Source organism: Hylobates moloch, unplaced genomic scaffold (assembly GCF_009828535.3).
Source record: "Hylobates moloch isolate HMO894 unplaced genomic scaffold, HMol_V3 SCAFFOLD_2, whole genome shotgun sequence".
NCBI lineage: Eukaryota > Metazoa > Chordata > Mammalia > Primates > Hylobatidae > Hylobates > Hylobates moloch.
In genome coordinates, this window is record NW_026652277.1 from 50,321,443 (window position 1) to 50,338,287 (window position 16,845).

Sequence of the window (16,845 nt, forward strand, 5' to 3'; positions counted from 1 at the left end):
CTTCATCCATGTCCCTGCAAAGGACATGAACTCATCCTTTTTTATGGCTGCATAGTATTCCATGGTATATATGTGCCACATTTTCTTTATCCAGTCTAATATTGATGGACATTTGGGTTGGTTCCCAGTCTTTGCTATTTTGAATAGTGCTGCAATAAACATATGTGTGCATGTGTCTTTCTAGTAGAATGATTTATAATCCTTTGGATATATACCCAGTAATGGGATTGCTGGGTCAAATGATATATCTAGTTCTAGATCCTTGAGGAATCGCCACACTGTCTTCCACAATGGTTGAACTAGTTTATACTCCCACCAACAGTGTAAAAGCATTCCTATTTTTCCACACCCTCTCCAGCATCTGTTGTTTCCTGACTTTTTAATGATCGCCATTCCAACTGGTGTGAGATGGTATCTCGTGGTTTTGATTTCCATTTCTCTGTTGACCAGTGATGATGAGCATTTTTTCATATGTCTGTTGGCTGTATAAATGTCTTCTTTTGAGAAGTGTCGGTTCATATCCTTTGCCCACTTTTTGATAGGGTTGTTTTTTTTCTTGTAAATATGTTTAAGTTCTTTGTAGATTCTGGATATTAGCCCTTGGTCAGTTGGATAGATTGCAAAATTTTTCTCCCATTCTGTAGGTTGCCTGTTCACTCTGATGATAGTTTCTTTTGCTGTGCAGAAGCTCTTTAGTTTAATTAGATCCCATTTGTCAATTTTGGCTTTTGTTGCCATTGCTTTTGGTGTTTTAGACATGAAGGCTTTGCCCATGCCTATGTCCTGAATGGTATTGCCCGGTTTTCTTCTAGGATTTTTATGGTCCTAGGTCTTAGGTTTAAGTCTTTGATCCTCTTGAGTTGATTTTCGTATAAGGTGTAAGGAAGGGCTCCAGTTTCAGTTTTCTGCATATGGCTAGCCAGTTTTCCCAACAACATTTATTAAACAGGGTATCTTTTCCCCATTGCCTGTTTGCATCAGGTTTGTCAAAGATCAGATGGTTGTAGATGTGTGGTGGTATTTCTGAGGCCTGTGTTCTGTTCCATTGGTCTATATATCTGTTTTGGTACCAGTACCATGCTGTTTTGGTTACTGTAGCCTTGTAGTAAAGTTTGAAGTCAGGTAGTGTGATGCCTCCAGCTTTGTTCTTCTTGTCCAGGGTTGTCTTGGCTGTGTGGGGTCTTTTTTGGTTCCGTATGAAGTTTAAAGTAGTTTTTTCCAATTCTGTGAAGAAAATCAGTGGTAGCTTGATGGGGATGGCATTGAATTTATAAATTACTTTGGGCAGTATGGCCATTTTCATGATATTGATTCTTCCTATTTGTGAGCATGGAATGTTTTTCCATTTGTTTGTGTCCTCTCAGATTTCCTTGAGTAGTGATTTGTAGTTCTCCTTGAAGAGGTCCTTCACATCCTAGGTATTTTATTCTCTTTGTGATTTGGCTCTCTGTCTATTATTGGTGTATAGGAATGCTTGTGATTTTTGCACATTGATTTTGTATCCTGAGACTTTGCTGAAGTTGCTTAAGGAGATTTTGGGCCGAGACGATGGTGTTTTCTAAATATACAATCATGTCATCTGCAAACAGAGACCATTTGACTTCCTCTCTTCCTATTTGAATACCCTTTATTTCTTTCTCTTGCCCGGTTGCCTTGGCCAGAACTTCCAATACTGTGTTGAATAGGAGTGGCAAGAGCGGGCATCCTTGTGCTGGTTTTCAAAAGGAATGCTTCCAGTTTTTGCCCTTTCAGTCATATTGGCTGTGGGTTTGTCATAAATAGCTCTTATTATTTTGAGATACGTTCCATTGATACCCAGTTTATTGAGGGTTTTTAGCATGAAGGAGTGTTGAATTTTGTTGAAGGCCTTTTCTGCATCTATTGAGATATTCTGTGGTTTTTGTGATTGATTCTGTTTATGTGATGGATTATGTTTATTGATTTGCATATGTCAAACCAGCCTGGCATCCCAGGGATGAAGTCGACTTGATCATGGTGGATAAGCTTTTTGATGTGCTGCTGGATTCGGTTTGCCGTATTTTATTGAGGATTTTCGCATCGATGTTCATCAGGGATATTGGCCTGAAATTTTCTTTTTTTGTTGTGTCTCTGCCAGGTTTTGGTATCAGGATGATGCTAGCCTCATAAAATGAGTTAGGGAGGATTCCCTCTTTTTTTATTGTTTGGAATAGTTTCAGAAGGAATGGTATGAGCTCTTCTTTGTACCTCTGGTAGAATTCGGCTGTGAATCCATCTGTTCATGGACTTTTCTTGGTTGGTTGGTTATTAATTACTGCATCAATTTCAGAACTTGTTATTGGTTTATTCAGGGATTTGACTTCTTCCTGGATTAGACTTGGGAGGGTGTATGTGTCCAGGAATTTATCAATTTCTTCTAGATTTTCTAGTTTATTTGCATAGAGGTGTTTATAGTATTCTCTGATGGTAGTTTGTATGTCTGTGGGATCAGTGGTAATATCTCCTATATCATTTTTTATTGCATCTATTTGATTCTTCTCTCTTTTCTTCTTTGTTAGTCTGGCTAGCAGTCTATCTATTTTGTTGATCTTTTCAAAAAAGCCAGGTCCTGGATTCATTGATTTTTTGAAGGGTTTTTCCTATCTCTCTCTCCTTCAGTTCTGTTCTGATCTTAGTTATTTGTCTTCTGCTAGATTTTGAATTTGTTTGCTGTTGCTTTTCTAGTTCTGTTTTTTTTTTTGTCAGAATCAGACTTTATTTAACAATCTGAAAACGTGTTCTTCTGGCTTTAAGTCTTGCAAAATGGGTCATAAGTCAAAGGCAGATTTGTTCACTGTCCTCTGAGTATGTGTGGTTATGTCTCTGTGTAGACAAGTGTCTGTGTCTATAGATACTTTTGCTTTTTATAGTGATTATAGCTCCACTTTAGTTAATGTATAAAGTCTTATTCTAATAATGCTAAAACCTGAATTAAATATTCCCTGAGTCTAATGTTCTCTTCTCCCCAGCCTGCCTCCCTCCATCCCTCCCATAAGGCTGCTCCTCCACCTCCATTAATGCCAGGTCTTTAGACAGCACCATCATTCTTACTGAGAACCCAGGGATGGATGCTGGCTCTGATATCCCTCTGACCTATACCCTCTGGTTGAAGAGCTTCTCTGGGGAGGTGTGGGGTTTGGGGAGTCCTGGCAGTTTCTCTTCAGAGTTGTGCATTTTCACGGGTAGATACCTCTTCTTGAGGTTCAGGTGCTGTGAGGTTGCTCTTGTCTGGTACTGTGGAGACTTTCAGCTGGTCTTGGCCCTCCGAGGGTCAGCTGAGACAAGCTTATTATCCTTTTCCTTGTCTTCCATCTTTGCCTCTCCAGGCTCTGAAGCAATCTGAGATGTCATTAAGGTGGGGGAAGTACAGAGTTCTTCGAGGTTCTGATTGTGGATGTTTTCATTTTCTTTGGCCTCAGGAGTTCTTACTGGCTTCTCTGGTGGTTCTGGATTAGGAGAGACCTCTAAGGAGGTCCTAGGACTTGGAGTCCCAGTCCCCAAGGAGGCCCTAGGGCTGGTGGGTGAACCCCCTCCAGAGGCTGGAGGGCTGGAGGGTGTGTTCCCTGAGGAGGGCCTGGGGCTTGCAGTGGCTCTGGGTGGAGGAGGCCTACTAGGAGGTGCTGAGGTCCTCTGGATAGAGGCTCTCTTCTTTGGTTGTTCAGATCCTTCACCTGCGGTGCGGGTTCGGAGGACTACTTCTGTGGCAGATGATGAAGGGTGTCCTGAAGGGCTTAGGGCTCCACCTGGTGATAGAGCAGGGGAGCTGGGGAGAACTTCCTCCTGGGACTTGACACTCTCAATGATAGGAGAGGGCTGGGCCTGAGAGGGGCTGTTGCAGGTTGGTAGAGGCTCTTCTTCCTCAGAGGAGCTTGCTTCAGATTCTTCCTTCTCTATTTCCTCATCTTCTAAGAGCTCCTTGATCTCAGAATTGTCTTCCCCCTGGGCTGCCTCAGGTGCCAGATCTTCAGTTGCTGAGACAGATTCACTCTTACTCTTCTAGGAAAGTGTAGAGGAACTAGTAGGTGAGGTAAGAGGACTGGAGACTGTAGATGTTCGAACTGGGGGAGAAATGACTAAAGAGCGCCTGCTGCTGCTTGATAGTCCCTTCACCACAAAGACTTTACTGGAATGTTGCTTCTCCAGTTTGCTCATCACCTCGGAGAGATTGTGGTTCAGCTTGCTTATTTCCCTGTAGAAGACATCCGTCAAGTTGGAAATGTTTTGGAAGATGGTCACATAGCAGCCAATATGACTATCATAAAGAATAGGCAACTCCTCTAGTAGTCTGTTGATTTGCATATGTTGGTTCAGATCTTCAAACACAGTCTGGGCTTTGTTGAACTCTTCCTCTGCCTTGGCAGTCTTGGCCTCATCTTTCTTCTTGGCATTCTGCACTGCCTGCAGGTGATGTCGGGCACTGTCATAGTCCACGAGTTTCCAACCCCAGTTGGCAATTCTGTCCTTAATTTCGCTGAACTGGGTGATGTAGTCTTCTATGGTCCTCACAGCCTGGTCAGCAAGTTTCTCCTCGTAGTCTTCCCAAAGGAGATCATTATTCTCTGCAATGGCCTTCAGCTCCTCGTGACCATCCCACTCGCTGCTGTAGATCTCCTGCAGGGTTTCTGACACTCTTTTTGAGCTTTCATGCATCACTTTTACTGCACTAAGGAAGTTCTTCAGGTCCTTGTATAGTTGTGGCCTTCTGCCTGTTGTTGGTAGAAGTTGTTAGCACTTTGTTCAAATTGTTCATCTTTGGTTTCTACAGTTTTCCCCGATTTCTGCAGCACCTTCTCCTGGGCCCTGCTGAACTTCTTCTGCACCTGCTTGGTGAAGAGGCCGGCTGTGCCACCCGCCTTGCCCTCTGCCATTCTGCCGGCTCCCTGGGGGCTGCCACCCTGGCCCCATGCCCTGTGGTTTTCTTGCTTCCCTAGTTCTTTTAATTGTAATGTTAGGGTGTCAATTTTAGATCTTTCTTGCTTTCTCTTGTGGGTATTTAGTGCTATAAATTTTCCTCTACACACTGCTTTAAATGTGTCCCAGAGATCCTGGTACGTTGTGTCTTCATTCTCATTGGTTTCAAAGAACATCTTTATTTCTGCCTTCATTTCTTTTTACCCAGTAGTCATTCAGGAGTAGGTTGTTCAGTTTCCATGTAGTTGTGCGGTTTTGAGTGTTTCTTAATCCTGAGTTCTGGTTTGATTGCACTGTGGTCCGAGAGACTGTTTGTTATGATTTCTGTTCTTTTGCATTTGCTGAGGAGTGTTTTACTTCCAATTATGTGGTCAACTTTAGAATAAGTGCGATGTAGTGCTGAGAAGAATGCATATTCTGCTGATTTGGGGTGGAGAGTTCTGTAGATGTCTATTAGGTCCACTTGGTCCAGAGCTGAGTTCAAGTCCTGAATACCCTTGTTAATTTTCTGTCTTGTTGATCTGTCTAATATTGACAGTGGGATGTTAACGTCTCCCACTATTATTGTGTGGGAGTCTAAGTCTCTTTGTAGGTCTCTAAGAACTTGCTTTATGAATCTGGGTGCTTCTGTATTGGGTGCATATATATTTAGGATAGTTAGCTGTTCTTGCTGCATTGATTCCTTTACTGTTATGTAATCCCCTTCTTTGTCTCTTTTGATCTTTGTTGGTTTAAAGTCTGTTTTATCAGAGCCTGGGATTGCAACCCCTGCTTTTTTTTTTTTGCTTTCCATTTGCTTGGTAAATATTCCTCCATCCCTTTATTTTGAGCCTATGTGTGTCTTTGCATGTGAGCTGGGTCTCCTGAATACAGCACACTGATGGGTCTTGACTCGTTATCCAACTTGCCAGTCTGTGTCTTTTAATTGGGGCATTTAGCCTGTTTACATTTAAGGTTAATACTGTTATGTGTGGATTTGATCCTGTCATTATGATGCTAGCTGGTTGTTTTGCCCATTAATTGATGCAGTTTCTTCATAGTGTCAATGTTGTTTACAATTTGATATGTTTTTGCAGTGGCGGGTACTGGTTGTTCCTTTCCATGTTTAGTGCTTCCTTCAGGAGCTCTTGTAAGGCAGGCCTGGTGGTGACAAAATCTCTCAGCATTTGCTTGTCTATAAAGGATTTTATTTCTCCGTTGCTTATGAAGCTTAGTTTGGCGAATATGAAATTCTGAGTTGAAAATTCTTTTCTTTAAGAATGTTGAATATTGGTCCCCACTCTCTTCTGGCTTGTAGGGTTTCTGCAGAGATCCACTATTAGTCTGATGGGCTTCCCTGTGTGGGTAACTCTACCTTTCTCTCTGGCTGCCCTTACCATTTTTTCCTTCATTTCAACCTTGGTGAATCAGACGATTATGTGTCTTGGGGTTGCTCTTCTCGAGGAGTATTTTAGTGGTGGTCTCTGTATTTCCTGAGTTTGAATGTTGGCCTGTCTTGCTAGATTGGGAAAGTTATCCTGGATAATATCCCGAAGAGTGTTTTCCAACTTGGTTCCATTCTCGTCACTTTCAGGTACACCAGTCAAACGTAGATTTGATATTTTTCACGTAGTCACATATTTCTTGGAGGCTGTGTTCGTTCCTTTTTATTCTTTTTTCTCTAATCTTGTCTTCTCTATTTCATTAAGTTGATCTTCAATCTCTGATATCCTTTCTTCTGTTTGATTGATTCAGCTATTGAAACTTGTGTATGCTTCACGAAGTTCTTGTGCTGTGTTTATTAGCTCCCTCAGGCCATGTGTGTTCTCTACACTGGTTATTCTAGTCAGCTATTCGTCTAACCTTTTTTCAGGGTTCTTAGCTTCCTTGCATTGGGTTAGAACACGCTCCTTTAGCTCAGAGGAGTTTGCTATTACCCACCTTCTGAAACCTACTTCTGTCAATTTGTCAAACTCATTCTCTGTCCGGTTTTGTTCCCTTGCTGGCGAGGAGATGTGATCCTTTGGAGGAGAAGAGGTGTTCTGGTTTTTGGAATTTTCAGCCTTTTTGCACTGGTTTCTCCCCATCTTTGTGGATTTATCTACCTTTGGTCTTTGATGTTGGTGCACTTTGGATGGAGTCTTTGAGTGGATGTGCTATTTCTTTCTGTTTGTCAGTTTTCCTTCTGACAGGCCCCCCTGCTGCCCATCTGCTGGAGTTTGCTGGAGGTCCGCTCCAGACCCTGTTTGCTTGGGTATCAACAGCGGAGGCTGCAGAACAGCAAATTTTGCTGCATGATCTTTCCTCTGGAAGCTTTGTTCCAGTGGGGCACCTGTCAGATGCCAGCCAGAGCTCTCCTGTGTGAGGTGTCTGTTGGCCCCTACTGGGAGGTGTCCCCCAGTCAGGATACACAGGGGTCAGGGACATACTTGAGGAGGAAGTCTGACCCTTAGCAGAGCTTGAACGCTCTGCTGAGAGGTTTGCTGCTCTTTTCAGAGCCATCAGGCAGGGACATTTAAGTCTGCTGAAGCTTTGCCCACAGCTGCCCCTTTCCCCAGGTGCTCTGTCCCAGGGAGATGGGGGTTTTATCTATAAGTCCCTGACTGGGGCTGCTGCCTTTTTTTCAGAGATGCCCTGCCCAGAGAAGGGAAATCTGCCTGTCTGGCCACAGCAGCCTTGCTGAGCTGCTGTGGGCTCCACCCAGTTCGAACTTCCCAGCAGCTTTGTTTACACTGTGAGTGTAAAACCACCTACTCAAGCCTCAGCAATGGCAGGCACCCCTCCCCTCACCAAGCTTGAGCATCCCAGGTTGATCTCAGACTGCTGCTGTGCTAGCAGCGAGAATTTCAAGCCAATGGATCTTAGTTTGCTGGGCTCCATGGGGGTGGGGCCTGCGAAGCCAGACCACTTGGCTCCCTGGCTTCAGCACCTCTTTCCAGTGGAGTGAATGCTTCTGTCTCTCTAGCATTCCAGGTAACACTGGGGTATGGAAAAAAAGAACTGTAGCTAGTTCGGTGTCTGCCCAAATGGCCACCCAGTTTTGTGCTTGAAACCCAGGGCCCTCGTGGGGTGGGCACCGGAGGGAATCTCCTGGTTTGTGGGTTGTGAAAACAGTGGGACAAGCACAGTATCTGTGCCGGAGTTCCTCAGGCTCAGTCCCTCATGGCTTCCTTTAGGTGGGGGAGAAAATTCCCTGATCCCTTGCACTTCCTGGGTGAGGCGATGCCCCATTGTGCTTCGGCTCACCCTCTGTGGGCTGCACCCACTGTCCAACCAGTCCCAATGAGATGAACCAGGTACCTCAGTTGGAAATGCAGAAATCACCCACCTTCTGTGTCGATCTCGCTGGGAGCTGCAGACTGGAGCTGTTCCTATTTGGCCATCTTGCCACAGAATCCTACAGCCAACTATTTTATAACACTTATTGAATATCCTTTCCCCACTCATTTTTTTTTTTTTTTGAGGGATGGGGTCTCACTCTATCGCCCAGGCTGGAGTGCAGTAGGGTTATCATCACTCACTGCAGCCTCGAACTCCTGGCTCCATCCTTCCATCTCAGCCTCCTGAAGTAGCTGAAATTACAGGCATGAACCACTGCACCTGGCTTCCACAGTAATTTGAAATGCCACTTTTACCATCGGTTAAAGTCCCATATATATATATATATATGACTTTATATATATTGTATATTGTTCAATATATGTATATTGTTCATTGGACTTTAGGGTTGATTTCTGTGCTAATATCACAATGATTCAGTAATTGTAGCTTAAATGACTTTACATTTAACAATTTGGAGATAATTAATGTATTTACAATATTCAGTCATTGAGTCTTCCCATCTAGAAACATGAGTTGTCTTTCTGTTTATTCTACTGATTTCCTATGAGCTTTTTCATAAAGGCTTGACAAATTTTTGTTACGTTTATTCTGGGATATTTTGGCTGTTCTTGTTAATGGAATTTGCTCTCCATAATGTTTTCAAACTGGCTAATGTTGGCATGTAGAAAATCTATTAGCTATATTTAATTATTCGCATATAGTCCCTGCTCCATTGTATTTTAATTTCCTTAAGGCCAGGGGCTTCCCATAGAGCTCAAAAAGCTTTGCTCAGCATGAATATGACATAGGATACTATTGCTGACTGTCATATTAGTCTTTTCCACTATGCTTAGCAACCAGTGGAGGAAACCTCAGGTAACAATATTTGTGGAAACTGGGTAATGATTCAAGGTAGTGTAGTAAGAAGACACTGAAGGGACTTTGGCATCAAGCATACCTGGATTTGAATCCTTACTTTGCATCTCTGAACTACAGTTTGTTCCTTAGGCTCATCTCTGTGCCTAATTCATAAAATGAGCTAAGGCATATAAAGCATAAAGCATATAGTGACTGGCCCTTAGTAGGATCTATCCATTAAGTGACATGAAAAAATTTTTTAAATTTCTTCCTTTTTTTTTTTTTTTTTTTTTTTGAGACCAGTCTCATCTCTGCCAGGCTCGGCTCACTGCAGCTTCTCCTCCTGGGCTCAAGTGATCCTCTCACCTCAGTCTCCCAAGTAGCTGGGATTACAGGCATGCGCCATCACACCAGGATAATTGTTTGTATTTTTAGTAGAGACGGAGTTTCGCCATGTTGGTCAGGCTTGTCTCAAACTCCTGACCTTAAGTAATGCGCCCGCCTCTGCCTCCCAAAGTGCTGGGATTACAGGCGTGCACCACCATGTCTGGCTAATTTCTGTATTCTTTTTGTAGAGATAGGATTTCATCATGTTGCCCAGGCTGGCCTCGAACTCCTGGGCTCAAGCAGTCCTCCCGCCTCAGCCTCCCAGAGGGCTGGGATTACAAGCATGAGCCACGGCACCCGACCCACACCTGGGTCTATATTTACCAAACTTTATGGAAGGTATATTAATATAAATAATAAGAAATCTATAAAGAGAGTTATTTAAAGTGTTGGGTGTGTGTGTGGGGAAGGGTGCGTGTGAGATGGGCTGGTCAGGAACACTACAAACCTGTGATTACAGAGTGGATGTATCAAACATTTCCTTTGATCTTCAGAAATACCATATATCCCAAATCCAAAAACAGTCATTTGCTATCTGAACCTTCTGCACCAGCTACCAATTGTGAAACTCAACATGATGAGCTTCTGTTCTTTGCCTAACTCATGGTGAAAACATTCACACAAAGCCATTAGTTCTCTCTCTCTCTGTGTCTCTCTTTCTTTCGATGAGGTCTGTGTCACCCAGGCTGGAGTGCAGTGGTGCGATCTCAGCTCACTGCAACCTCTGCCTCCCTGGTTCAAGCGATTCTCCTGCCTCAGCCTCCTGAGTAGCTGGGACTACAGGCATGCACCCCCATGCCAGGCTAATTTTTGGGGTATTTTTTTTTGGTAGAGACGGGGTTTCACCATGTTGCCCAGACTGGTCTCGAACTCCTCAGCTCAAGCTATCCTCCTGCCTCAGCCTCGAGTGCTGGGATTATAGGCGTGAGCCACTGAGCTAAGCCCAAGATGAATATTTAAGAAAGTCCAGCCTGGACTATGTGAGGTGCCTCTTTATACGTTTAGAGGACATATCTGAGTCATCATTTAAGGCATAAGTTACAGGAATTTTCTAAAATTCTTCCTTTTGAAAAGTGTGTTATATGTCAGTCTCCCCTCACTGGCTTGTAAATTTCCCGAGAGCAGGGACCATATATTACCAAATCTTTTTATCCTCAGTACCTCACACAAGTTGTGGACACAAATTAAGTGGCTGCATTTCATAGTATGAAGTACAATAATTTATTTAATCATTCCCTTCCTGTCTCCACTTTTTTTTATAATACAAAGAGGTTGAATTCTCATTTTTTGCTAAGAAGTATAGCCAAATTTAAGACAGCATGTACAAGTGGGAGACATTGCTGAAGGCCACTCAAATGTGGGTATTGTGCTTATCCTGCGGTTGTTTTAAATGTAGCTGGCATGTGAGAGCCAGCAGAGGGAGCACAGAGCACAGCGTTGAGGGAGAAAGCAGCCTACAGTTGTGCTAGGGAAGAATTGAAAAGGACACTCAGAGCTTTTACAGAGGAAGGAAGTGAGAGCTGGGAAGAAGGTCATTTCTCATCTTCATTCTTGTCTGCCTTGCTCTCTTTTGTAACTCATTCACGCTCAGACAGGCCTGTTCTTTTGTCCCCTGCACTGCAGCTTTCCACAGCCCATCCCTGTCCTTAGTTAATTACACAAGAAGACCCACAAGTGCCGTCATGTTCTCCATGCTGGTTTCTCTTTGGGCCAGCTTAGCTACTTAGCTCAGATGCAGTGGGTAAGTATAGGCGAGATTCTCGGAAAAACACTGAGGAACCCAGGAGCCTTGATCACACATCTGTACTGAATAAAGCCAAGTGGGGACCTGAAGGATGGGAGAGAGAACTGGGCTTAGCTCATCTCTGCACTAGGATTTAAAGAGGCAAATGAAGCCTGGCCAGGGGAGTGCTGTAGGGAGTGGGGTTTCTGGAGAGAGGAAGGAATACCACTTCCTGTTATATTGTCTTGCATAAGCAGATCTATGGCAAGCACAGAACCACATGTGACATGTCCCTGGCCACAAAGAAGCCAATGTAGGCTGGAGTTTCTCAGCTTTTCCTGTGCAATACTAGAGTGTTAATAGGTATTATGTAAGAATAAGATTTGTAATCAAATGTGTGTGTGGATTAAAAAAATTAAACAGTTTTCTTTACTGTGGGAGTTCTTAGATCCTTTATTAGGCACATTAATATAGTTTGTGAAATTCTGATAGAAGGGGCTATGCTATGTGGGCTTTCCCAGCTTATGTGGACTGAATTTATTTTATTTTATTTTATTTTAGAGACAAGGTCTCATTATCTTGCCCACACCTGAACTCCAGTGCTCAAGCAATTCTCCCACCTTAGTTTTTTGAGTAGTTTGGACTATAGGTGCATGCCGTCGTGTCTGGTTTAATTTTTAATAGATGGTATCTTACGAGATGAGTATTCTATGAATTACATTTTGGAAAATGTTGAAACAGATTTGCCTAATGTTTAGGAAATTAGGTTATTAAACCATGAAATACAGTCATAACACTTTCAAAAGGGCACTGTCTTCTAAGGTCTCCTGTGGCTTTTCATTCCGGGGGAGGTGTGGAGGGGTAGGGTGGTTTGAAGGGAGGCATATCAGAACCCTGAGCGGGGCTTTTTGAAATCTCTCCCCCTGTTATTTCAATAACATTCTTACTATCTCTTCCCCATATTTGAGGACCTTTTGAATAGTGAGCCACTGCTATTACTGGAAATGATTGCATCTCTCAGGTGTATTGGAGGAGAGAAAGCAATTGTAAACCATTGTTCTACAAGTTGAGTCAAAAATTCTTTACATGGCTGGGCGTGGTGGCTCATGCCTATAATCCCAGCACTTTGGGAAGCTCAGGTGGGAGGATCACTTGAGCCCAGGAGTTCAAGATCAGCCTGGGTAACATAATGAGACCCTATCTCAAAAACAAATAAACAAACAAAAAAAACAAACCCAAATTCTCTACATGTTGTTTAAGGTTTTCTATTGTATTCTCCAACTCCAGTGTCTTCCTTACTTTAACCTTCTTCTCCCCACATTAACCACTACCATAGCCAATTTAGTTTACTCACTTACCTGAGATTATATTATGCCAGTTACAGACTGGGAGCTTGTGGTTATACAATCTTTCCCATGTTCTCCTAATTCTTTCTCCATCTTTCAACATCTAGCTTAAGTCTTACTTCCTTCTGAGGTCTCTGGTAATCTACAAGCCTATATCACCTAATTTTTACATTATTGGTTTCTGTCATTAATTGCATACAGCCAATTCTTTGTTATCAAATGTATTTGGTTTCAAAAGTTTGTAAAGTTGATTGTTCGGAATGTAGAGCACATTTCTCTGCAGCAATATTGTAGCTAAGTCAAGGCACATTTGCAATAAAAATAGTAGAAAGCAATCTCTAGCAATTAAACAAATCAGAACTCTAGTAATTAAACAAAACAGGGAATCAATAAGACTGAATTAGTTTATTCTCATTTATCTTGGAGTGCTGGTTTTTAAGGAAGAGTAGGTTTAATTAAAAGAGGATGAAGAGGTATTGGAAATTCATGGATATTCTGAATGGGCCTTATGGGGCAATTTCACAGAAGACATGGGCTCTTTGTTATGTCTTCATTATTTCGCAACCTGTAGCCCTCCATTTCCATAATGCTGATATCTAGCTACTAGCGCTTTTGTATTTAGCCATGATTTGGATTATTTTTGTCTTAAAAAACATTGTGGGAGAACGTCAACAAAAATGGCTGAGTAAGGACCTCTCAAAATTTTCCCTTCCATCAGAGAAATGAAAAAACTGGCAAAATTATTCAGAATTAACATTTTCAGAACTCCAGAAATTAACCAACAGCTTGTAGCAAACCAGGGATCATTTATTTAAGAAAAATGGCTGCATCTCAGTAAGAACAGGGAAGTCTGTGGCATTTTTTTTTTTTTATTATACTTTAAGTTCTAGGGTACATGTGCACAACGTTGGTGCAGATTTGTTACATATGTATACATGTGCTATGTTGGTGTGCTGCACCCATTAACTCATCATTTACATTAGGTATATCTCCTAATGCTATCCTTCCCTCCTCCCCCCACCCCACAACAGGCTCCGGTGTGTGATGTTCCCTACCCTGTGTCCAAGTGTTCTCATTGTTCAATTCTCACCTATGAGTGAGAACACGCGGTGTTTGTTTTTCTGTCCTTGCAATAGTTTGCTCAGAATGATGGTTTCCAGCTTCATCCATGTCTCTACAAAGGACATGAACTCATCCTTTTTTATGGCTGCATAGTATTCCATGGTGTATATGTGCCACGTTTTCTTAATCCATTTGGGTTGGTTCCAAGTCTTTGCTATTGTGAATAATGCCACAATAAACATAATGTGCATGTGTCTTTATAGCAGCATGATTTATAATCCTTTGGGTACATACCCAGTAATGGGATTGCTGGATCAAATGGTATTTCCAGTTCTAGATCCTTGAGGAATCGCCACACTGTCTTCCACAATGGTTGAACTAACCCTAGTCCCACCTTCTACTTTCCAGCTATGCAATAGCCTTAAAAAGTAACAATCCATATTTTTTGGGGCAGCCACCAGAGTGGGTCTATAACTCTTTCAAAGCCTAAGCCTTGTTCTCCAAGAATTGTCATCCAGCTTGTCTGATGGTTCCCTAGAAGACCCCACCTATAAGGCTGACTCAGAACTTACTCAGTGTTAAATTCCTTTCTGTCCTGGGGGGCATTGTAAAAAACAATTGTAGGCAAGTATTTTAACTTTGCCTACAAAGTTGCCTGAGGTGATGGACAATAGTTGGGGCCAAATAGACTAACAAAAAGCTTAAAAGGACTAACTGGAGAATGAAATATGCATAGGGGCTTTGCAAAGCTTTAATATATTCGTGGTATCTGGAAGGTCATTTACATGAAAGGACTGTAAGCATGCTTAGAAAAGAACTGAGAAGACTCTAAGCTAAGCTCTCAACTCTGGTTTATCTTGAGATTCTGTACAAGCAGGAAGTGAAGGCTAAGGTGGAGTTGTAAGATTTTCTAGTTTTAAAGGCATGCACCAGTACCCACACAAAGTCACTCAGAAAACTCTGGGAGATGTATTGGTTCCAGATGTAAGGAAATCTCTGTTTAATCATTAATTTGTCAAAAGTTAACCAAGTAGAGACAGGAGCATGGCAATGAATACAGACTTTACAGAATTAGTTCAGAATAGTCACTAAAACAAACAACAACAAATCCTGAAGATGAGGGAGGGATCTGACTGTAAGAGTTGTAACATTGTATTATTATTATTTTTATTTTTAATGTGGTTTTTTTTTTGAGATATAGTCTTGTTCTGTTGCCCAGGCTGGAGTGCAATGGCACGATCTTGGCTCACTGCAACCTCCATCTCCTGGGTTCAAGTGATTCTTCTGCCTCAGCCTCCTGAGTAGCTGGGATCACAGGCACCCACCATTATGCCCAGCTAGTTTTTATATTTTTGTAGAGATGGGGTTTCCCCATGTTGGCCAGGCTGGTCTTGAACTCCTGACCTCAGGTGATCTGCCCCCCTTGGCCTCCCAAAGTGCTGGGATTACAGGCATGAGCCACTGTGCCTGGCCAGCATATTATTTTAAATGTCCAGTTTTCAAGAAAAAATGAGTGTGCTTTACTAAGTTTTGAACTTGGGATCCATTACTCTTTCTTATATCCTATTTTTCCCTTTTGGTATGGGAATGTCTGTCCTATGCCTATCCTACCATTGTATTTTGGAAGTGCATAAGTCTTTTAGTTTTACAGGTTCATAGCTGGAAAGGAATTTTGCATCAGGAAGACTTGTCACTTGTCTCACCCATATATGATTTAAATTTTTTTTTTTTTTTTTGGAGACAGTCTCACTCTGTCACCCAGGCTGGAGTGCAGTTGCATGATCACGGCTTACTGCAGCCTTGACTTCCTGGGCTCAATTGATCCTCCTGTCTCTGCCTCCTGAATAGCTGGGACTATAGGCATGTGTCACTATGCATAGCTAATTTTTGTATTTTTTGTAGAGATGGGGTTTTGCCATGTTGCCCAGGCTGGTCTCAAACTCCTGGGCTCAAGGGATCCTCCTGCCTCAGTCTCCCAAAGTGCTGAGATTACAGGCATAAGCCACTACACCTGGCCTGATTTAAATATTTAAGTGAGACGTTGGACCTTAGAGTTTAGAGTTGATGCTGGAATGAGTTATGATTTTGGGGGCTGTTGAAATAGAATGAATGTATTTGGCATATGAGAAGGACATGAATTTTGAGGGGCCTGGAGTAAAATGCTATGGATTGAATATCTGTGTCCCCACAAAATTCATATGTTGAAAACCTATTCCCCAATATTATGGTATTTGGAGATAGGCCTTTGGGAGGTGAGCAGGTCATGAGGTTGGTGCCCTCATGCTGAGATTAAAATGCTCTTATAAGAAGAGACATAAGATAATTTACTTCTTCCCTCTCCACTGTGTTGGGATACAATGAGTAGATGGTGGTCTACAAACCAGGAAGAGCCCCTTGCCACACAGTGGATCTGCTGGTGCTTTGGTCTTGGACTTCCCAGCTCCCAGAACTGTAAGAAATACACAGTTTGTTGTTTAAGCTACCTAGGCTATGGTATTTTTGTTATAGCAGCTGGAACTAAGAAAGAGTCCTTTAGGTTGAATTGAAAGAACTCTACACAGTAACTCAAATCTATATGAAGAAATAACACCAGTAAAGTAATCATGTAGGTAAATATTAAAGGCATATAAATGTATTTGTTGTTTATTATTTATCTTTTTTCTCATATCTGACTTAGAAGACAATTGCATGGGGCAATAACTATAAATCTGTATTGATGAGCACATAATAATAATAGCATAGAGGAGTTGAACTATTTAGAGCATTTAAAAAAATATACCATTGGGCATGGGTGGCTCATGCCTGTAATTCCAGCACTTTGGGAGGCCAAGTTCTGTGGATCATTTGAGGTCAGGAGTTTGAGACCAGCCTGGCCAACATGGTGAAACCCCGCTTCTACTAAAAATACAAAAATTAGCTGGGTGTGATGCTGCTTGCCTGTGGTCCCAGCTACTTGGGAGGTTGAGGCAGGAGAATTGCTTGAGCCTGGAAGGCAGAGGTTGTAATGAGCCGAGATTGCACCACTGCACTCCAGCCTGGGTGACAAAGCGAGACTCCATCTCAAAAACAAAATTTTATATATATATATATAAAATTGAAATTAAGTTGGTGTTAATCAGAACTAGATTGTTATAAACTGAGATGTTAATGTTAACTCCCAGGGCAGCCAATAAGAACATAACTCAAAAATATATAATAAAATAATTGACAAGGGAATTAAAATGGTACATGAGAAAATAT

General features: G+C 42.2%; 1 protein-coding gene across 1 annotated transcript; it reads right to left on the minus strand.

The window, feature by feature from the left end:
- Positions 1-3,149: 3,149 nt before the first annotated feature.
- On the minus strand, positions 3,150-4,886 carry LOC116474957 (bridging integrator 2-like). The gene is given in 3 exon segments (XM_032754376.2): positions 3,150-3,288; positions 3,291-4,712; positions 4,715-4,886. Coding segments are annotated over 3 exon segments (1,704 nt in total). The 3' UTR covers positions 3,150-3,178.
- Positions 4,887-16,845: the final 11,959 nt, after the last annotated feature.